This window comes from Chelonoidis abingdonii, chromosome 3, assembly GCF_003597395.2.
Source record: "Chelonoidis abingdonii isolate Lonesome George chromosome 3, CheloAbing_2.0, whole genome shotgun sequence".
NCBI lineage: Eukaryota > Metazoa > Chordata > Testudines > Testudinidae > Chelonoidis > Chelonoidis abingdonii.
The window spans coordinates 58,331,648-58,355,793 of record NC_133771.1 but is presented as its reverse complement, the minus strand read 5'-3'; the positions used below and the strand labels follow the sequence as shown (position 1 = coordinate 58,355,793).

At 43.4% G+C, this 24,146-nt stretch overlaps 1 protein-coding gene across 1 annotated transcript in view; it reads right to left on the bottom strand.

The window, feature by feature from the left end:
• The window catches only part of SMAP1 (small ArfGAP 1), a 239,813-nt gene that overhangs the window by 144,746 nt on the left and 70,921 nt on the right, over nt 1–24,146 (bottom strand). The window contains 1 exon segment of the mRNA XM_032804568.2: nt 16,300–16,377. Coding sequence (XP_032660459.1) covers nt 16,300–16,377 — 78 coding nt within the window.

The window sequence follows — 24,146 nt, the reverse complement described above, 5'->3', positions numbered from 1 at the left end:
TTTTTGAACACCCAACTCAAGGAAGGAGAAGAAAAGTAAAGAAAATTTTCACCAAATTAGTAAAAAGAAATGAGTCTAACACTCTAAAATGTAAAGGGTCAGATGCTTGTTAGATTCTGTCTTGGTAAGAGAGAGTACAGAAGGTCACAGCTGCTCCGCCCTTTATGACTTTGCACAGCAGCACACAGTGGCACAGGGCACATGTGCAGCCCTGACTGCCACTCCAATTCAAAACAATCCAATCACACACAAGACTTCTACAACGCACACCTACAGTGGGATCCACGCTGACATACATTAAAAGTAGTATGATTTACTATGAACTTTTCATATAAAATGGTCTTTCATTTACTGTCTAGGATACCAAGCAGTAGATAGAACTAAGAGTCTATATAAATGCAAAGTGGTAGGAAATATTCTACTTGATACTGTATTTGTAAAATAATATATGATCATGTAGTTAAAGACTACTGTAATGCTTATGCAGAAGGGGGTAGAGTTTGGGTTTTCCATGCAACCCTACTTTGGCATTACCTGTGTTTTGAATATTTAATTATATAACCTTTATGTTCCATCACAATAGTTTTTGGTATAGAAATTTCTCAGTTTTAAAAGGTAAAAAGAAGAACAGTCATAATGATGTAGGACTTTGATGGGTTACAATAACACATGCATATTTAATAACAGAGCTACTTCAATGTCACAAATGGGCCCTGTTGCATAGATTTGATACTGTTTATAGGAAAGTAACCATCTTCTGCACAATTTAGGAGATGCAGAGCTTTCAGGGTGCATCACAATGGCACTTCCTCCTCTGCACTTTACAAACCACGAAGGAGTTCTCTCTCAACCCCAAACGTTTCTAATGACTCCCAGCATTCACTAGATTTTCACTGTGCACTTAAGTCAGCCATGAAAATCCTCTCACATCTGCACACTTTAAAAGTTAAATATGCTGGTTCATTGTTTCCTAACTCAGAACAAATTAAAACAAGTAAAAGCACTTCTCAGTTAATGCTATTTTCATCCTTAACCTAAGCTCTCAGCCTTCAGCAGCTTGCCTGTGGGAGGTCCCCGGTCCTGCGGATTCGGCGGCACACTTGCGGGAGATCCGCCGAAGCCGTGGGACCAGCAGACCCTCCACAGGCATGCTGCCAAAGGCGACCTGCCTGCCACCCACAGGGTGACCGGCAGAGCGCCCCCCGTGGCTTGCCGCCACAGGCACACACTTGGCCTGCTGGTGTCTGGAGCCGCCCCTGGCTCTCAGCCATTTTATTTACAGAATTGATCAAAAACCACCAAAATATAATATGAAAGTGAAATTTCTCCTCCCTACTTCCCTTGGATTCAAAAATGAGTGAAGTATTGCTCTGCAAATTTTGCTCAAAAAATTCACCAATGGGCAACACAGTACAGAAAATGTCAGAGTGAACATTTCAGAAAATTATAAGCTCTTTGAAAATGTAGTCAGAATGGGAATAGTTATGGAAGTTTAACTACAGAGGCTGATTTTATTTGTGCTACAGCTAAAAGATATTTACAAGATGTACTGAAATTAAATTCACTAGGTAATTGTAGTTGGCCCCTGCATATTAAGTGTTGTATGCAAAAAAGCCAGGTAAAAGTTAAACAGACACAGAAAATGCTTAGAAGATATAGTTTATCTATAAAATAATTATATTTACCACTTAGAAAATCTTACTATGACTAATTATTATAGAGGAATTTATAAGAACTGGATGTTAGGTCATGTGATTACTTTCATTACATTCTAAAGACTGAAGTTAAGCCAAAAATTCCAAATGTAAGATTCCTAAAGTTGGTTAACCAAGTTTGAAAACCAGGACATCATGTATTAAATTTATCACTGTATAAAGAAGTTACTCGCCTTGTGCAGTAACGATAGATCTTCAAGATGTGTCCCTAAAGGTGCTCAGCTGTAGGTGTGTCTGTGTCCCTGCTCTGCTGATTGAAGAATTTAGGTAGCCGTATCCATTCGGCCTGCGCGTGTGCTGTCCCCCTGCCATGAGGCTAACCAGCATTGCAGGCGAACCCTCCTCAGTTCCTTCTCTGCTGCAGAGAATAGGATGAGAACTCTGAAACAGAGGGGAGGAGGGTAGGTTGTGGAGCACCAATAGGCACACCCATCTTGAAGAACCATCATTACTGCACTAAGTGAGTAACTTCCTCTTCTTCGAGTAGCGTCCCTATGGGCGCTCCACTGTGACTCCCAAGCAGTATCCTGCACTGGAGGCAGGGGCTTCAGAATAGAATCTGTGATGGATGGTAGTATCGGGGCACCAAATCTGGCATCTGCAGCAGAGTCTCCTAGGATGGCATTAGTGTTCTGCAAATCTTTGTGCAGATGCCAAGGTTAGCTGCTCTACAGATTTTGAACACAGATGTCCCTGAAGAAGGTGACGGACGAGGAAATCGAGCTCGTGGAATGTCTGCAGATTGTAGATGTGGGTGGTAAATCGCAAATCTGATAAGAGTTGATTCTATCTGAGACCCACTCAGAGCATTTGAGCTGAAATTGCCATGCCTTTAAACCTCTCCGCAACGGAGATTTTCTGAAAATTCTTGTCTTGTCCAAACTAAAGGCCAAAGCTCTCCTTATGTCAAGCGTATGGAGGATGACCTCCTGTGGTAATAGCCTCCTGTCCCAGATCTGGACTTTAGCGTCCAAGACCTGGGTGCTTACCTGAAACTCCCCCAAGCTCACTACCAGCTTGGATATTCTCGCTGCCACCAGGTCAGGAATTATAGGGCCTGACCCCCCTTTCCTCTCTCTGGTGTCCCCAACCCTTCCTTTGGGGGACCCCCAAGACCCAGACCCCTGGGTCTCTCTCTCTCTCCCTCTCCCAGCTTCCCCCCTTCCTGGGTTAGCCGGTGCAATGCTATACTTCACTCCTTGAATACAACCGGAGAGGCAATCTAGCTTCCCCGAGGCTAGGCATTCACCTAGTCAGCTCACACAAGAGATTTCCCCTCCCTTTGTCCTGCAGCCTTTCCCGCCCTGGGACAATAGGAAGGTGAGACACAGAGTTTGGGCTTTTCCCTCTCCCCTCTGCCTCACTAGGAAAAGAAACTTCCACAAGGTTTAAAAGAAAACTTTATAGAAAAAAAAAGAAAGAAAATATAAAACAATAATCTTGCATTAAGAAACTCAATACAGGCTCTTGCTTATAAGAAAATATGAATAAACAGTCTGATTTAAAAGATAGCCCGATTAAACCAGTCCAACAAATCAACATACATGTAAATACAACACAAAGCTCATCATAGCCGAATTACTTTGCTTTCCTTTGTACTCACAGATGTTTAGGAGAAACTTTGAGATAAGATGGAGTTAGGAGAAAGCTTGTCCCTCACAGCCGAGGAGCAAAAGACACAGCAATCCACATCTGTACATACAACACAAAGCTCTTCATAGCCGAATTACTTTGCTTTCCTTTGTACTCACAGATGACTTTTAGTAGAATATTTGAGATAAGAGGAGATAGGAAACTTGTTTACCCATAGCCGAGAAAACAACAAAGACCCCGAGTATCCAAATTCCCGCCCCTGACTTTAAACAATCCAGTTCTCTGATTGGTCCTCTGGTCAGGTGTTTGGTTACCCTTTCCAGGTAAAAGATACTTAACCCTTACCTTACCTATCTACTTATGACACCTCCCTATTACCCTGGTGAGGCTTTGGAAGAAAGGTTAGAAAGTGAATGAGTTCATTCACATGAAATGTGGAAGTCACTTTGAGGGTGAACTTCACATATGGTCTAAACGTGACTGTTAGGGAAGAACACTGTGAAGGGAGGATACGCAATCAGGGCAGCTCTCTCACCATCCTTTCTGCTGAGGTAATCGATCAGGAATACCATCTTCATGAGAAGGTGAGTTAAAGACCTTGGGTTCAAAGGACTGTCTAGTCAGTCCTTTTAATACTAGATTGAGATCCCATTGTAGGGTAAGAAGCCTAGGTTGGGTAAAGAGGTTCACTACGCCTTTGAAAAACCTTTTCATAGTTAGGTGGAAAAAAACTGAGTACTCCTCTCCCTGCTGGTGAAAGGTCGCTACTGCAGTTAAGTGTACTTTTAGCAAGCTAACAGAGTCCTGATTTCTTGAGATTCAGCAAATAGTCTAGTACTACAGGTAGAGTGGCCTTATCCAGGGTGACTTTTTTGGACTTGGACCAGATCCGAAATCTGGCCCATTTCTATAAGTATGTATGACGGGTAGCCACTTTCCTGCTGTGTAATAATAATTCCGATACCTCTTCAGAGCATATGATGTTACTGACATGAACTGGGACCATATGGATCATTGTTGCAACCAAAGTCCTGTAGTGGCACCAGATCTTGTATAAAAGGGGTCAGGTAAGGTGTTTAAGACAAGGTTGCGATGTGCTAGTAATGATTATGCTTTCTGGGTGCATGTATCATTTTTGTATTTAAAGTTATGAATATTGGCTCTAAACTGTCTGTATTTCAAACTTATGCTATGCTTCTGGGTGACACCCCAGAGAATTTTGCATCAGTATTGCCTAGCCTGCTTGATGGCCCATTAATGAACATCAGCTATACAACTGACACACTGAAAGAAGGCACATACACCTTGTGACTCAGGATGATATGCAGGAACATGCCTATGGACAGAACTCTAAAGGTTTTTTCTTGCCATGTGCCCAAATGCTTGTCTTTGGAAAACAGAAAGAGGCCACATGACAAGAGACTATAAAAGGCTGCTGCAGTTCCTCCATCTAGTCTTCAATCCTGCTTCTTACCTCTGGAGGAACTTTGTTACAAACAGAAGCTCTACACAAAGGACTGATGACCCATCCCAGCTGGGGATGTACTCCAGAGACTTAGAATAAACTGCAGGTTCAAATCATCACTGCTACAAGCCTGAACCAAACACTTTGCCATTACTGTATGTAATTGATTTCACTTAACCAATTCTAGCTCTCATCTATATCTTTTTCCTTTTATGAATAAACCTTAAGATTTCCAATTCCAAAGGACTGGCAACAGCGTAATTTGTGGGTAAGATCAGGTTTGTATATGGACCTGGGTCTGGGCTTGGTCCTTTGGGATCAAGAGAACCTTTTTTCTTTTACTAAGGCATTGGTTTTCATTGGGAAACTGGAGTGTCTAAGGGAACTGCTTGTGTGACTTACGGTTTTACCCCACTGCCTAACCAAAGTCCTCTCTTTCTGGCTGGTTTCATTTGCCTTAGAGATGGGAAAACCACAAACTTGGGCTGTAACTGCCCTGCTTTAAGGAATTTGTCCTGAACTGGCACTCTCAACTGGGTCCCATCAGAACCAACATTGTTACAGAGCATGATGTCTCTATGTCCTGGAACCATGAAAGAGCCAGGCTTTGATCCATAGTATCTGCAGGGTGGGATGGACGATGCATCTCTTGTTCTGCAAGAGGACATAAAGAGTGGTTGCAAGAGTCTTTGCTGGACACACCAGCAGTTGAGAGAGTTACGGGTACCATGTCTGTCTGGGCCAGGTGGGAGCTATTAGTATGATGTTTGCTTTCTCTCTATGTTCAGCAGCAGAGGGAATGGAGGAAAGGCATAAAGAAGGCCCTTATCCCATGAGAAGAAGAGAGTGTCCCACACAGAGTGCTAGCCAATACCTGCTGTGAAGCAATACTGAGGATGTTTCTTCTTCTGGTAAGTTGCAAACAAGCCTATCATCAGTGTCCCCCCATCATCAGAATATGTCGTCGAGCATCACTAAGTTTATCTCCCATTCATGATAGTGTGGGAATTTGATGCTGAGACTGTCTGCTGTCGTGTTGTGTACTCCTGGCAGGTAGACCACTGATATTGTAACATTGTGGGAAATGCTATGGAACTGGTGCATTAGTGCTTCCACATAAAGGGAGGGCAATCTGGCACCTCCTTCATGGATAATGTAATACATGCACACTATATTGTTCATCATGACCTTTGTGTGTAAACCCTGAATCAATGGAAGGAAATGAGCATATGCACTTCCTGACCACTTTGAATTCAAATAGATTGATGTGAAGGCACATTTCAGATTGAGCCCATTTGCCCTGCACAGTAAGATTGTTGAGATGTGCACCCCATCCTATCAGAGATGTGTTGTTTGATTGTGATGGGCAACAGCAGCAGTTTGTCTAAGTTGCCTGTGTTCAGCCTATAAATCAAACTGAACTATGATGATTGGAGGCATCTCATGCAAAGTCTGGCATGAACTATCACCTATATGCCTACAGCCATGTGCCCCAGAAGCTGGAGAGTGTGGTGTGGCCAATATTTGAGGGCTGGATTGCATGGCCTCCTTAAGCGTGGAGGGACTGAGGAATCTGTGTTTTGGGAGGCATGCTCTTGCTCATAGAGAGTCGAGGTTGGTTCCTATGAATTCTAGTCACTGTACCGGTATTAATGTTGATTTCTGTGTATTGATTTGCAGACCCAGATTCCTGAACAAAATCCAGAGTGGTGTGGGTAACTCACTGGGCTTCAAAGAAGGAATGCGTCCTGACAAGACAATCATCCAGGAAAGGGTAGATCATAATGCCCTGAGAGCATAGCTGGGCCACCACCACAGAGATGACCTTGGAGAATACTCTGGGGGCCAATGAGGGGCCAAAAGGGAGTACTCTGTATTGGTAGTGGTCCTGGCCGAGTATGAATCTGAGGTATCTTCTGTGACATGGTACGATCAAAATGCAGAAGCAATCCTGAAGGTCGGTCAAGGGCTGAAAACCAGTCTCCTCTTTCTAACACTGGAATAATCATTCCCAAATTGACCATCTTGAGCTTCTGACCCATAAATTTGTTGAGACCTCTGAGGTCTAGCATGGATTTGCCAACATCTCTTTTTCTTGGGTATCAGGAAGCAGCCTCTTAGATGTATGGACACTGGTTCTATGGTTCCTATGGTGAAGAGACAGGCTCTCATGAGAAGGGTCCCTGAAGTGGAACAGGGAAGGGCATTGGGAAAAAGAGGGTGACATGGATGGAGCACTCATCTCAAATAATCTCCAGTATCCATTTGTCAGAGGTTACCCATTCCCAGGTACAGCGGAATGGAGTGAGACAGTAAACCCCTCCCATCCCCATGGATGATAACGCTGGATGGTATTGAAGAGAGTGGTCTAATGGCACCTTGACCAACCCTTCGAAATTGTCATTTTGAGGTAGATGGCTGCGAAGAAGTAGGATGAAGACCTGAAGGCTTCCAGTGGAGAACCCGGACTTTTCTTTGGAGTTCTGAAGTGAGCCAGGATTGTGACAAGCAGGGCCTGAACAAAGGCTGAGAACTATACTGTCTCTTCTGCCCAAGTGTGTAGATTCTGAGAGACTGAAGAGTAGTCCTAGAGTCTTTTAAAGTGTAGAGGGAAAAGTACATCTTTTTCGCAAGAGTTTTGTACCTTCAAAGGGAAGGTCCTCCGCAGTTGTTTGCATCTCTTTGGGGAAACTGGATAAGTGCAGCCAAGAGACTTGTCTTATGATGACATTGATGATGGAACATGCCACTGTCAGCTTCATCGAGAGCAGACTGGAGTGACGTCTTTGCTACTAGTTGGCCTTAGTTAATGATGGCTTTGAATTGGTCCTTGTGAGATTCTGGGAGCTGCTCAATAAAGGAATTGAGTTTTGAGTAGCTGATGTAATCATATTTTGCCATTAAGACCTGATAAGTTTATGATATGGAACTATAGAGTGGCTGATTAAGTATATTTTTCTCTGCTTCCAGTCCCGGTCACAGCGGGTGGATTTCAGATGATGCTGACAGCCTCTTGAGTTTTCCACATCCACAATCACTGAATTAGGGGGCAGGAGAGAGAAGAAAAAATTGTATCTTTTGCTGGTATGTAGTATTTTTTATTAGCCCGCTTGCATGTTGGTGGTACTGATGCCGGGGTCTGCCATATGAGTTTGGTTAATAGAGAGGGCTACTAAGGACAAACAGGTGTGTAGACTGTCCAATCAGAGAATCATAGAATATCAGGGTTGGAAGGGACCTCAGGAGGTCATCTAGTCCAGCCCCCTGCTCAAAGCAGGACCAATCTTCAACTAAATCACCCCAGCCAGGGCTTTGACAAGCCTGACCTTAAAAACCCCTAAGGAAGAAGATTCCACCACCTCCCTAGGTAACCTATTCCAAGTGCTTCACCACTCTCCTAGTGAAAAACGTTTTCCTAATATCCAACCTAAACCTCCCCCACTGCAACTTGAAACCATTACTCCTTGTTCTGTCATCTGCTACCACTGAGAATACTCTAGATCAGTGGTTCTCAAACTGGGATTCGTGAACATTACAAGGGGTTCCCAGGAAAAAAATCCCGGATGGCGGACAGGGATCCTGGGCAGCACAGGGCTAGAAGCCTGGAGCCCTTGGACCTCCAAGAGCTAAGCAGATCAACGCAAGCATATCTATCACACTGAGGAGATTTAAACTTCAAGACTCCTTATAAGAAATGGAAAGGGAGGTGGATATTTTTTGCTGTTCTTAAAATTAAACAGGCAGCTAGTATTATTTTTTAAATTACTATGAAAAACAAGTTTAAGCTTTGTTGTAACATGCGCTGTTTCTCTGGACTGCTCAAGCCCCGAATGCTCGTGTAGGAGGAACTGTTTGGATTGGGTCCTCTCCTGGACCACCCTCTGACAAACAGAGGCTAGAGACACCATTCCTTACCCATCCTGGCTAATAGCCATTAATGGACTTAGCCTCTATAAATTTATCCAGTTCTCTTTTAAACCCTGTTATAATCCTAGCTTTCACAACCTCCTCAGGCAAGGAGTTCCACAGGTTGACTGTGTCATATCCCCCCTTAGTCTCCTCTTTTCCAAGCTGAAAAGTCTTAGACTCTCCAATCTCTCCCTCATACGAAGACCTTGTTCCAAAACCCTAATCATTTTAGTTGCCCTGTTCTGAAACCTTTTCTATTGCCAGTATATCTTTTTGAGATGAAGAGGACCACATCTGTACAATCTCTACAAGACACATGTTTGTTGATCCCTCTCCAAAGAACTCCTAAAGATTAGTAAGACACGGATTCTCCTTTCACAGAAACCATGTTGACTTTTGCCCAACAATTTATGGTCTTCCTATGTGTCTGACAATCTTATTCTTTATTATTAGTTTAATCTAATTTGCCAGGTACTGACATTAGACTTACCGGTCTGTAATTGCCAGATGACCTCTAAAGCCCTTTTAAATGGCCTAACTTAAATATTTTGTTATTCCCTTTTGAGTTTTTTGGCTGGCTCTTCTTCAAACTCTCTTTTTTGGCTTTTTTCTTATTGCATTTTTATCACCTCTAATTTGGCAGTGTTTATACCTCCTTTCTAAATTTACTCACTCGGATTTGACTTCACTTTTTTAAAAAAGATGCCTTTTATCTCTCACTGCTTCTTTTACATGGTTGTTAAGCCACAGTGGCTCTTTTAGTTCTTTTACTGTGTTTTTTAATTTGGGGTATATATTTAAGTTGAGCCTCTATTATAGTGTCTTTGAAAAGTGTCCATGCAGCTTGCAAAGATTTCACTCTAGTCACTGTACCTTCTAATTTCTGTTTAACTAACCTCCTCATTTTTGCATAGTTCCTCTTTCTGAAATTAAATGCCACAGTATTGGGCTGTTGAGGTGTTCTTCCCACCACAGGAATGTTAAATGTTATTATATTATGGTCACTATTTCCACACGGTCCTATTATAGTAACTTCTTGGACCAGATCCTGCACGCCACTCAGGACTAAATCGAGAGTTGCCTCTCCCCTTGTGGATTCCTGTACCAGCTGCTTCAATAAGCAGTCATTTAAAGAATCGAGAAATTTCGTCTCTGTATTTCATTTGATTCTAATAAAATACTGTAATGATAAATAATTAATAATAGTGTGTAATAAGTTTGTCATAAAAACAAACCTTATATTTCCAAGATCACTGCTTTTATAATTTATACTCAGGTAAAGGAGAAAATCCCTGGAAATATTCATTTTTAGGAGGGGGTCCGCAAGACTGGACATTTTAGTGAAAAAAGGGTTCACAGGCTGTTAAAGTTCGGGAACCACTGGTCTAGATCCATCCTCTTTGGAACTCCTTTTCAGGTAGTTGAAAGCAGCTATCAAATCCCCCCTCATTTTTCTCTTCTGCAGACTAAATCCCAGTTCCCTCAGCCTCTCCTCATAAAACATGTGCTTCAGGCCCCTACTCATTTCTGTTGCCCTCCGCTGGACTCTTTCCAATTTTTCCACATCCTTGTAGTGTAGGGCCCAAAAGTGGACACAGTACTCCAGATGAGGCCTCATCAATGCGCAATAGAGGGAAATAATCACTGTCAGCAGATCGAAGGACATGCCCTTACTTATACAGCCCAAAATGCCATTAGCCTTCTTGGCAACAAGGGCATACTGTTGACTCTTATCCAGGTTCTCGTTCACTGTAACCCTTCAGTCCTTTTCTGTAGAACTGCTGCCTAGCCACTCAGTCCCTAGTCTGTAGCAGTGCATGGGATTCTTCCGCCTTCAGTGCAGTACTCTGCCCTTGTCCTTGTCGAACCTCATCAGATTTCTTTTGGCCCTGTCATAAACAGATAGTTAAAGGTTAATGTCTCTTTTACCTGTAAAAGGTTAAGAACAGGGAACACCACCTGACCAGAGGACCAACCAGGAAACAAGATTTTTCAAATCTCAAGGGAGGGAAGTTTTGGGTGTGTGTTCTTTGTCTCGTCTCTGTTGCTCTCTCGGCTGTGAGAGTGATCTCTCTCTCCAGGCTTTTCTAATCTTCTGTTTCCCAAAGTTCTAACGTAACAAAAGGTAGAAAGACAGTAGGCCTTAATATTGGTTTTTGTATTTACATGTGTGTAGTTTTTGCTGGAATGTTTTAAATGTATTTTTTCTTTGGACTAAGGTGTTTATTCAGTTTGTTTCTTTTCCAGCAATAACGCCGTACCTTGATACAGAGACATTTTATGTCTTTTTCTATAAAAGTTTCTTTTTAAGACCTGTTGGATTTTTTTCCTAGTTGGGAAGGGGATTAGAGTCTGCAGCTCATCTGCAGCTTACCAGGGAATTGGGTGGGCGAGGCAAGAAAGACAGGGGGGAAGAGAAAATCTTTTGTGTTAGAGTTCACAAAGCTTGCATTTGCAGACTGAGCGAGGGTGAGAGCAAACTGAATCTTGGTCTGGTTTGGTGTTTCATCAACGGAATTGAAACAGGGTGGATTGTCCAGGCATCCAAGAGCGAAGTAAAGAGGAGACAAGGGGAGGGCGTTATTTCCCTTTGGTTGAGAGACATACAGGCATCTGAGTCTTGGGGTCCCCCCAGGGGAAGGTTGTGGGGAGACAGAGTGAGCCAGGCACTGGAATTCCTGGCTGGTGGCAGTGCTATCAGATCTATAGCCTCGTAAATTAAAAGCTTGGGGGTTTCCCTGATAGCAATCTCATTTCTGAACTCTAAGGTTCACAATCTGAGTAACAAAGAGCCTTGACAGGACACAGGATCCTCCAATTTGTCTAGGTACATCCGGTATGCTATCTCTAACCCTCCAGTGTAATCTTTTACCGCTTTAACCTCCCAAAGTTTAGTGTCAATCTGCAAACTTGCTTGAGGGTGCAAGTCCACGCATCCTCCAAGATCATTAAATGAAGATAATTGAACAACAACCTTGCCCCATGGACCGACCCTTGGGGCATTTCTTCCCTGCTTGAATACCAGCTGCACCTCCATTCAATGGAGCCATTGATCACTACCCATTGAGCCTGAAGATCTAGCCAGTTTTCTATCCACCTTACAGCCCATTCATCCAACCCATACTATAACTTGCCAGCAAGAATACTGTGGGAAACTATCAAAAGCTTTGCTAAAGTCAAGGAATAAAACGTCCACTGCTTTCCCCTCATCCACAGAGCCAGTTATCTCATCATAGAAGGCAATTAGGTTAGTCAGGCATGGCTTCCCCTTGGTGAATCCATGTTGACTGTTCCTGATCAAAGTGCATCAAAATTGATTCCTTGAGGATTTGCTCCATGATTTTCCATGGACTGAGGTGAGGTTGACTAGATCCTCCTCCTTCCCTTTTTTAAAGATGGGCACTACATTAGCCTTTTCCCAGTCATCTGGGACCTCCCCCAATCACCATGAGTTTTCAAAGATAATAGCCAATGGCTCTGCAATCACATCTGCTAACTCAGGGGTGGGCATACTTTTTGGCCTGAGGGCCACAATCTGGGTATGGAAATTGTATGGTGAGCCATGAATGCTCATGAAATTGGGGGTTGTGATATGGGAGGGAGGGCTCCAGCTGGAGGTGCGGCCAGAAATGAGAAGTTCAGGTAGCAGGAGGGGCCTCCGGGCTGGGACAGGGGGTTGGGGTGTGGGAGCTCCAGCTGGGGGTGTGGGCTCTGGGGTGGACCTGAGGCATTTGTGGTGCAGGAGGGTGCTCTGTGTTGGGACCAAGGGGTTCAGAGGGGTGGGGAGGGGGATCAGGGATGCTTACCTCAAGCCACTCTCAGAAGCAGCGGCATGTTCCCCCCCTGGCTCCTACATGGAGGTGTGTCCAGGTGGCTCTGTGCACTGCCCAATCTGCAGGCACTGCCCCTGCAGCTCCCATGTGGAGCCCCCTGGCTGTCCCTACATGTAGGAGCCGGAGCAGGAACATGCCTCTGCTTCCAGAGGATATGCAGAGCCATGACACATGTAGAGCGGGGCAAGCACCAGACCCTGCTCCCCAGCAGGAGCTCATGGGCTGGATTAAAAGGTCTGAAGGGCCGAATGTGGTCCCCAGCCATAGTTTGCCCACCCCTGCACTAATTCCTTTAGTACCCTCAGATGCAGTGCATCCGGCCCCATGGACTTGTACTCGTCTAGCTTTTCTAAATAGTCCTGAACCACTTCTCTCTCCACAGAGAGCTAGTCACCTCCTCCTCTTGCCCAGTACAGTAGTCTGTGAGCTGACCTTGCTCATGAAGATAGAGGCAAAAAAAGCATTGAGTACATTAGCTTTTTTCACATCCTCTGTCACTAGGTTGCCTCCCTCATTCAGTAAGGGAGGCACACTTCCCTTGTCTATCTTCTTGTTGCTAATATACCTGAAGAACCTCTTAACAACTCTTGCTAGCTGCAATTCCAAGAGTGATTTGGCCTTCCTGATTTCACTCCTGCATGCCTGAGCAATATATTTTTATACTCCTCCATGGTCATTTGTCCAATCTTCCACCTCTTGTAAGCATCTTGTGTGTTTAAGATCAGCAAGGATTTCACTGTTAAGCCAAGCTGGTCACCTGCCATATTTACTATTTTTTCTACACATCGGGATGGTTTGTTCCTGCAACCTCAATAAGGATTCTTTAAAATACAGCCAGCTCTCCTGGACTCCTTTCCCCCTCATGTTATTCTCCCAGGGGATCCTGCCCGTCAGTTCCCTGAGGGAGTCAAAGGCTGCTTTTCTGAAGTCCAGGATCCATATTCTGCCGCTCTCCTTTCTTCCTTGTGTCAGGATCCAGAACTCGATCATCTCATGGTTACTGCCTCCCAGGTTCCCATCCACCTTTGCTTCCCCTACTAATTCTTCCCTGTTTGTGAGCAGCAGGTCAAGAAGAGCTCTGCCCCTAGTTGGGTCCTCCAGCACTTGCACCAGGAAATTGTCCCCTAGACTTTCCAAAATCTTCCTGGATTGTCTGTGCACCACTGTATTGCTCTCCCAGCAGATATCGAGGTGACTGAAGTACCCCATGAGAACCAGAGCCTGTGATTTAATAACTTCTGTCAGTTGCCAGAAGAAAGCCTCATCCACCTCATCCCCCTGGTCTGGTGGTCTAGAGCAGACTCCCACCACAACACCACCCTTGTTGGTCACACTTCTAAACTTAATCCAGAGACTAACTTACGGTGTGACTCGGTCACCACTTGTAATGATAGTTTTAATGCATCTGTCACTCTTTGAGCTAACTCCTGGAAAAGGCGTCTGCCAACGACGGAAGAGGTGGCAGCACTTTCTCATCTGTTGATCAAGATGAGAAGATGGCCTGGAGGGTAATCTCCTCCTCTTCCTCTCTTAAGTGTTCTGGAGGCTCGGACACCTTCAATACAGCAATCAAAGGAGGATGTCTCATCAGGCCATAATAGGTCAAGCTAGAATCATGGTAGGCACGATGTTTATGTGCCTGCCAAAGGTCCCAGTAAGGCCATTGAGAGGGTCCAGGAGGTTGGTACCACCACCAAAATGTTCCTACCAAGGAGGCATGGTGTCAGAGGGGCAGTACGGCTGAGGAGCATTTTGGAAATGGGTACCTTAGGGTGAATGAGAGGAATGACAGGAGACTATGTCCTCTTGCTCACTGACTCATCACTCAAAAATGGAGGGGCATGGCATGTCGTCACTGAGTCTGGAACCCTAGGTGGATTCATTACCAAGTAGAGGTGAGTCCAGTGCATCAGACGCCAAAAGGTCTGTCACATACCAGAAGTCCAGCAATGCCACAGCTGTCTGTTCTGGTAGCAGTTGGCAATGCTGAGACATCTGCACCAAAGGAGTTGGCAGTGCTGTACTTACTGTGCAGTCCGCCGGTGCCTGGCATGCCAAGACGGTACCCACTGTCAATGCCTGCACCGAAGGAGCCTTCCCCATGGTAGATTCTCTAGTTTTCTCATGCCCACTCAGAACCCATGAATCTTTGCCTGTGCCCATTGGGTCCTTAGGCAGCCCAAGATATTCTGTCTGGTCGGTACCATGTGAGCTCTGGATACCAGATTTAGACAGCTTCGTTGCCATCGATACCGATGATTCTGAGTGAATTGGAGATCCTTTTCGGTTCGATGGGGGTGGGGGGGCGGATTCACAGCCCTTTTCTTAGAAGCCTTTGAGACTGGCTCATGGATGACTTTAGGCTCACCTCCCTTAGATGTAGAGGGTTGTGGTGAGAAGTCCCACCGCCCGGAGTCTTGGAGTGGCTCTGAGGGCAGTTGTAGGACTGCTTCCATTAGGAGAAGCCTGAGTCTCAGTTCTCTTTCTTTCTGGATCTGGGTTTCAATTGTTGGCATCAAGCACACTTGTGTGGGATGTGGTTCTCTCCCAGGCAGCAAATGCACTGAGAATGTCCGTCAGTCACTGGGATAGATGCTATACAACTGAGACACTTGTTGAAACCCAGTCAACTGGGCATATCCTGTCTGGGAGGGGGCTGGCGGGAGAGTGAGTTTGTTTTACTTCAAAGTTTAAAGTAAAGTGTTACGTTTTGGGGGAGGGAGGGAAGAGAAATTAATAAAAGATAAAGGAGTGAAAAAGAAAAAAGTTCTAAAAGATTAGAAAAACAATTAGCAATTTATAGAAGGTAAGACCCACTAACAGACAGCTAAAGCTCAGTCTCTAGCCATGGGCGCTGAGAAGGAACTGAGAAGGGTTTGCCTACACAACGCCAGTTAGCCTCATGGTGGAGGAGGGGAGTGCAGTCACAGGCTGAATGGACACTGCCACCAAAATTCTCCAATCAGCAGCACAGGGATGCAGACACCTTCAATGGAGCACCCATATGGACACTACTCAAAGAAGAATATAGGTTCTACCACAACAGTCCCATGTATGAGTGTTGATGCCTTACATACCACCTATATTTGCGTACAGTGTCAGTGTTCTAAATGTTGAACAATCTTTCAGGAGTTCATGATTTTTTTTTCAATGTCTAAACACTGTCCATAACTAGAAGAAAATCCAAAAGAATGACAAAAAAGTTTCATTAGTGAAAATTCAACCAAATGAGTCTCTAGTTACGGACTCTAATTCCCTTGAAATTAGTTTTAAAAAAAGTGTGAGACCTGCTAGATGGCTTAGCTGGAGTAGCAGTGCCCTTTCAGGGGAGACTTCTAAAGCAATCTTAGAAATCTTGTTTTACTAGAGGGCAGAGGCTTGATGCCTTATGAAAGTAATGCTTTAAGAGAAAGGGATAACAAAACAAACTCATGCATCTTTGCTAGTGGTGTGAACGAATCTTTTACATCGCTTTGCAGGACAACACAATAGAAGTTTGAACACGCTAATAACAACAACCCAAAATAAGTGTATATATACATATAGGTGACAAATCATACAGCTAGAGACACTAGCTCTTTTCACTTATGTGATCAGGGAAAAAGCGTGTTAAAACAAGCCACAGGCTTTTCTAATGTCCGAGTTCCTTTTAACAAAGACAATGAAACACTCTGCAAAATCCCAGGGAAGCTACTCTACATTATGGATGAAATCAAATGTACAAATCTGTGCACTGTATTATAATATGTAGGCTGACAAAAAAATTACACTAGGAAAGAGATACCTCCAATTTGCTCTTCTCGGCAGCAGCTTGCAGAGAAGGAGAAGGTGCCAAAGGCTGAACAGCATCAGAGGAGGACATCTGTACAAAGCAGATGAAAGCGATGAGAAAGGAACCATGACAGATTATCATAATTAACAGACTACAGAAAGAGCAAAGGAATGTATGATTTCATTTTTTTCCCCTAAGATACAGAAGCACTTTGGGGAGAAAAAATCATACAACATAGAAAAACAAGACAGGCAAGACAAAGCATTTGCATTTCGGTCTTTTGAATTTTACTAATGTTATTTCTAAAGGAAGAGAGGCTTGTCAGGTAACAGTGAATGATTTATAATGAAATACACTAGAATATAAAAATAAGAAAATGAACCTGGATAAGATCACAGAAAAATAATTAGGTTTCATCCACTATTCAATTTTATCCAATGTGACTGTTGAAATATTAATGTCCTGAAGCAAGAAGATATGCTGTCCCATGGGGGAGAAGGGAGGGGAGTGCTTTTGTTCTTGTTCACTGTAACAGAATATTTATTTAAAGAATACAGCAAAATAACCCTGAAAGTTATACATTTAATTAAAGTTCTAATGAACTGCTCTCTATTTAAGAACATGCTAAACAGAAAAAGCTGTCGGTTTTTACAAAGCAGCATCCTAGCCGTCGGCTACCAGACCTGTTACGAAGCAATTTATATATATTCCTTTCTAAACATTAGTGTGCACAACCACTATTACCAGCACTGTTCTTCCAGAATTACCAGAGATATTATGAAATCATTATATATGCCACAGAGGCAATTTACACATGAAAATGGGATTTGTCTAAGAGCATTTTCATACATCTTCCTACTCCATTTCTTTGTGTGTAATTGATCACTTTAATAGAAGCATTATCCTTCTATTCCCGTTACAGAAAAATGCAACTGAAATACGTTTACTAAATTTGCAGTAAATCTTCAGAGCTATAAAACTGACAACTTTGTATTTCCCTATATCATCATTAGTATCCACAAGGAAAATTTAAAAATAAATGGAGCTATTACAGCACAGGTCTTTACGTACTGTCAAAAAAATTGATCTTTAGATATGCAGTGTTGTTGATCCCAGGATAATAGAGATTTTCTGAACCAACTTCTGTTGGTGAGAGAGAAAAGCTTTTGAGCTTACACAGAGCTCTTCAGGCATGGAAAATGTATTTTCCCACAGCTGTAGAGCTCTGTGTAAGCTCAGAAGCTTGTCTCCTTCACCAACAGAAGTCAGTCCAATAAAAGTTATTACCTCACCCACCTTGTGTTTCTAATATTACATGGCATTCTTACGCTTTTTTTGGCACTTAATCTTTGACACAGCTTCTTACAATCTAGCTGAACTACAGAGAAACCCCGTCTTACATCTTTAGTGTTGCATGTTTGTTATAGACGATTCCATGAGTATTATAGTTAATTTATGTATGTTTTGAACATAAATATTCACTATCAGTATATATAAAGGCCCTGAAAACGTGCTTTTGCTCTGAAGGTTGATGCACGAAAAGAGGTTTTGCTTTTTAATAGTGTGTTCAGTAGTTTCAAGACAAAATTTCACACTGGGTTAAACTTGTAGAAGTGAAACATTTATACAAAAAAAGTGACTTGGTCAGTATTTTTCTGCTTTTACTTTTTATAGAATCTACCAGTGTTACAGTAAGAGCTACCTGAGACTCTCCCCATAATAATGCAGTAAATTTAATCTTATGCTTATAACTTTGCTGCTATGGAAACAGTGATATATCCAGCATTTTGGAATTTACCACATGAATTTCTAAAATGAAGAGAGGGAGATGATTCAAATTATAGCCTTATCTGAACATTGGTAAAAGATTTGGTAACTAAACACAGTGAGCTACAAACTATTTAAAAACACAGATAGTCAAGTCTTTAGTCCGATGTGTACATCTTCCTATAATTTAAAATCTCATTTCAGCTGTGCTTTCTGGTTCCTGAACACAAATTGTTTTCAATTCCCTCACACATCTGTCAGATACAGAATGTGGGTTAGGGGTTTTTTATGCTTGTTTTTTTTAATTGCAAAATAGGAGTTTTCTACATCTGAAAGTCTATTAAACAAATGACAATGGCTATTGGCCAGGCAATATCACACATTCAAATGATGCAATAGAGACCAATGACTTTTTGAGGCCATATAATCTATACAATAAACATATATTGCAGCATTAGCCCACTTGCTTCACACGTTTGTTTCCTCATTTGCATACCATCTGTCAAAACAAAGACATCAGAAAGTCAACAAAAGTTGTCCATTATGACCGTGTTCCTTCATTCTTTGGAAAGATTGTAGCTGTCTGACACTACATTAGCTGTATCCAAGCAGGAGAGGAATGCCCAATATATTTTAACTCCCAGGTCAAGCTAGTCACGTATGGTATGTACTTGTGACCCTGTAAGATGCAAGAAAGGCCAAATGTATAGATCCTAGGTCCACTCTTACTGAAGCTGATTTCATAACGCAAAGCCCCACCAGTGCATGAAATGCCTAGAGTATAGTCCTGTCCATCTTCCAGTGTTAACATCTTGGTGACCAACACTCTTCCTAAAAATGGAAGTTTAAGATGTGTTATTGCAAATGATGGTTTAAAATTTTTTTTATCTATCTAGGGCCTGTCAGTCTAGCTCAGTGGTCACCAACCAGTCAATCGTGATCTCTGACATAGTGTTGCTGCAGGTAAGGCAGACTGACCCCCTGCCTACTCCGGCCCCACACTACTCCCAGAAGCAGCCAGCACAGTCCTGCAGCACTGGAGTCTCACTCTGTGCACTGCTCCTACCTGCAAACACAGCCCCTGCATTTCCCATTGGCCGGGAGAGCTGCAGGGACAGTGCTTGCAGAGGGTGCAGTGCCACGTGCCCCCCCACCCAGGGCCACATTATCTCCTTCCAGGAGCAGTATGGGAGTGGGGTAGACAGGAAGCCTGCCTTAGCCTCGCTGAGCCTGCCAGCAACCAGGAACCACTGGAGGCAAGCGCCGCCTGGAGGCTGCACCCCAACCCGAGGCCCCCCTGGAACCAGCACCCAAAACCCCCTCCTGCACCAGAGCCCCCTCCCAGAGCCAGCACCCCGAAACTCTGCCCAGAGCCTGCACCCAAAATACTTTACCCCAGCCTGGAGCCTCCTCCTGCATCCCAGCCCCCTGCCCCAGGCTCAGCCCAGAGCTTGCAACCCCTCCCAAACACCAACCCCTAGCCCAGCCCAGCGAAAGTGAGTGAGGGTGGGAGACGGGAAGCAATGGGGGCCAGGTGTGAGCAGGGCAGGGCTTTGGGGGAGGGGTGGGGTAGGATCCTGGGTTGCCCTTCAATGTAAAAAGTGACATTGGGCATAAAAAGGTTGGAGACCACTGGTCTAGCTGATCAACTTAACATAAAGAGATCTTATTACAGAGAATTAGCATGCTGGAATAATACTAAATGGTCCCAGATTCAACCCAGCCACAGAAACTCTCAATGGGAAGGAAGTCTCCATGGCATTCCTGGTCCTTTCCCTCATTTACTACTTCCTACTCTCCTGTGCCCAGAGTACTCTGGGCTTGGGAACCCTCTTGAATCCAGAGAGCTCCAGGCCTTCTTAGCCCAGAGTCCAAACATGCACATTTATTAATCCTACTTTTAATTCACCCATTGATCTTGATCGGCTTGTGACTAGGCAGCAATCCCTGTGTGTGGATTCATAGAATATCAGGGTTGGAAGGGACCTCAGAAGGTCATCTACTCCAACCCCCTGCTCAAAGCAGGACCAATCCCCAGACAGATTTTTTACCCCAGTTCCCTAAATGGCTCCCCTCAAGGATTGAACTTACAACCCTGGGTTTAGCAGGCCAGTGCTTAAATCACTGAGCTATCCATACCTCCGAACTATGCTTCAGTGCTTTCAAGCTTATTCACAGAAGGAAATCTCTCAAAAGGTGGACTGAGGCAGCGGGCTGTCACCACATCCTCCTTGTAAGGTACTGTTGGGTTTTCATTCACTACCGTTATTATTCAATATATATTTGAAGTCTTCAGGGAATATTCCTAAGTCATGATCTGAGATAACATCAGTATGTTCAGCTCTTTGAGGACTGGCAAACTAATACCTAGATATTATGGTGATAGGAGCTTTGGAAATAATAGCCAGACGCAGCCTTGTTTGGCAAGGGTTGAGTGATTTATGTTTAGACCAGATGAGACAGTGATACCAGCAGGTGGGTAGATATGACTATTCTTAGAAATTTGTGGATGACTAATTATATTGTTACAGAATCCATGAAGCACACGCTGGCCATCAGTATCTAGAATAACTGATGCTTTCTTAAATTTTTAAAAATTACAAAACTAATTAAGTACTTCTTCCTACCTTTCTTAAAAGGCAATTGGGATCAGTTGGATCCTCTCTTATCTGTCTTCATATTTTTATCAGGATTACATCAAGGAAGGGCCTTCAGTTTGGGAGCTATTTATAGATCTCCCTGTTCATATGTCAAACTATGTCTGTAAGATTTCAACTGTACGTGTTTTCAAGGATTTGTGAATGGTCTACTAGAACCAGTTCACTTTCAGCAATTCAAGCGTCCTTCTCCCAACCCCATTAGCTCTTCCTTTTCTATCTCTGTTTGCAAGATTTGTTGTTCTTACTGGACCCTACTGGTGTATTTCAATGTATCAGATGCTCTGCACAGGATACTGTACTAAGGAATTTAAAAAAAAAAATTACCCAAAAAATTTCTGTACCTGAAGAAAATTCCATGAAATTAAAGTTTTACTCTCATCATCTACCCTTATAACAAAGATTTCTTGGTCTACTAAAAGATCCAAATGAAAAGGAATAAGAGTGAATGTAGTAGAGCACACTGTATTTCAGTTTCTTTCTTTGTGACTGTTTTCATTTTTCTCTCTAGCTAGAAATACAAACTAATAACCAGAACAAACTGATTGCTTTGAATTGAAACTACAGTACTGCACACTTGTTCTACCATTCAATTACAAATTAAATAGATTTACCTCTCAGGTGAAAAGAGTATACTAAAACTTACAGTATCTATCCTCCTTTTACAGTTTTGCAAAGATCTCTGCAATACACCTTGAACTTAATTTTAGTTCAAATAAAATAAGATGGAATTTTAAAGTTTCATTATGGAAGTGAAAGATATTAAAATAAAAAGGGATGAGAAGGATAAAGATTTCTACAGTACCTTGTAGGATTCTGCTTGAATTTCATACTGACATACTGACCTAGTCTAGTGGTGACCCTGGGTGGAATAAATGAGGGCAATACATACCCAAACAAATGGCTATTTCTAAACAAATAGCTATAAACATGGGCATAAAGGAACTACAGCAACAGCTTTAATTAGCTGTTTACAACTAGTTTCTTCCATTATTTTGAAAGCACATGCTGTATTTTGTTTTGATTTATTTGGCAAAAATAATGCCAAGTAAGAAACCAGCAACATCAAAAGTATCACAACCGTTTATTTAACTCTTCTGATATCGAGTGCTAGCCAGGCAATTCATACACCAAGTAATCCATAAATTTAACTTTTAAACATTTATCAAACCATGGATGGACTTCATAAGACCGCAGCACCACCCTACCAAAAATGCTTTAACCACCTAATGTGGAGTCAGGAGTTGAACCGGACAAGAGTGCCCTCTAGTGGCCATTTTACACATGCACAGTTAATTTACAGAGAAAAGATTCAGCACTGAACCTAGAACATAAGTAAAATCTGTTAAATTTTAACTCATTTCTAGTTAATTATTTTCTGCAATTAGACTTCTCCTTTGGCTGAATGATTAGTTCAGGATTCTGAGATACGTAGTAGTAAGAAAATTAAATGTGCCTTTGCACTACTAAAAATATTTTATTTGCTTGGCAGTAGTGGATAGAATCCCAATTAGCTCTCTATTGCACTAGGTGCCACACATCCACAACAGTAGACCCAAACTGCTTACAATCCTTAAAAAATGGTTATTCACCTTCTCGTAACTGTTCTTTGAGATGTGTTCTTCATGTCCATTCCAGTTAGATGTGTGTGCACTGTGTGCACAGTCGTCGGAAAGTTTTTCCCCTAGTAGCACCCATTGGGTCGGACGTTGAGCCCCCTGGTGAATATATGACCCTGCTGACCCACCACAGCCTCAGTTGCTTCTTGCTGGCAACTCAGGCAGAGGGGAAGGCAGGCAGGTCTGGAATGGACATGAGCAACATCTCAAAGAACAGTTATGAAAAGGTGAGTAACTTTTTCTTTGTGTGCTTGCTCATGTTGATTACAGTTAGGTGACTCCCAAGCCCTACCCCAGAGATGGGATGGAGTTATGGAATCACTGACTGGAGCACAGCTCTATCAAAAGCTGCACTGTCTCTGGAATGCTGGGTAATGGTGTAATGAGAGGTGAAAGTGTGAACCGAGGACCATGTCACTGCCCTGCAGATTTCCTGTATCAGGACCTGGGCCAGGAATGCCACCGAGGAGGCCTGTGCCCTTCTGGAATGTGCCATTATTGCCAGAGCATGGACTTTAGCTAGATCATAGCACGTCTGGATGCAGGACGTGATCCATGACTAAACCCTCCAAGATGAGAGCTGAAGCCATTTTCTCTGATCTACCACTGCCACAAACAGCCGGTTCAACTTACGAAACAGCTTTGTGTGCTTAATGTAAAAGGCTAGCACCCATCGAATGTACGGTGTGCGAAGCCTCTGCTCCTGGCTACTCGCATGAAGCTTAGGGTAAAAAAGACAAGAAGAAAAGTGTCCTGGTTGGAGTGGAATTGGGACACTATCTTTGGAAGAAAGGCTGGGTGAGGCCTAAAGTGCACCTTGTCCATGAAGAAAAGCATGTAAGGAGGATTGGAGTTGAGGGCCTTCAGCTCGAAAACCCTCCTTGCTGAAGTAATGGCGACTAGGAAGGCCACCTTTGTTATGCTTATAAGAAGCACACTGAATCTTTTTCAACGGTATAAGGCAATACATCGCATGTCCCATAACAGATATAGGAGAGAACAAGTCACCAGTGGTTCCAGTGGGGGCCCCCATCAGTTTGGAAAGGACCAGGTTGATGTCCCACACCAGGATCAGCTGTCTAACCTGCAGGTACAGTCACTCCAAGCCTTTGAGAACAGAGCCAATTATGGAGTTGGTGAAGATGGAGCACGCAGCCGCTCATGGATGGAATGCAGAGATAGCTGCCAAGTGTACTTTGATGGATAAGGCTGCCAGACCCTGTTGTTTCAAATGCAGTAGATATTCCTGGTTAAGTGGTATGGGTGCCTGCATGGGGGTGGGGCGTCCGAGCGTACCAGATTGTGACTCTTTTCCATTTGGCAAGGTAGGTGGCCCTGGTGGAGGGCTTCCTGCTACCACGCAAGACCTCCCTAACCTGCTCAGAGCACGTGAATTCCATGGGGTTTAGCCATGAAGCTTCCAAGCCATGAGGTGAAAGGACTGGAGGTCGGGCTGGTGAAGGCAAACATGAACCTGGGTAATCAGGTTTGGGACTAAGGGCAATGCGATTGCAGTGTCCAGCAACAGCTCCAGGAGTGTGGTGTACCATTGGTGACAAGGCCAAGCTGGTGCCTCCGGTATGACTACCGCCTTGTCTCTGAGGACTCTGAGCAAGACCTTGTGCACCGTCATAAATAGATAGCTAAGGGTTCATGTTTCTTTTACCTGTAAAGGGTTAACAAAGGGGACCAAACACCTCACAAGAGGACCAATCAGGAAACCGGATTTTTTAAAAGCTTAAGGGAGGGAATTTGTGGGTCTTCTTTGTCTTGGGTCTGTGTCTTTTGTCTGTCTCTCAGCTATGAGAAGGTTCTT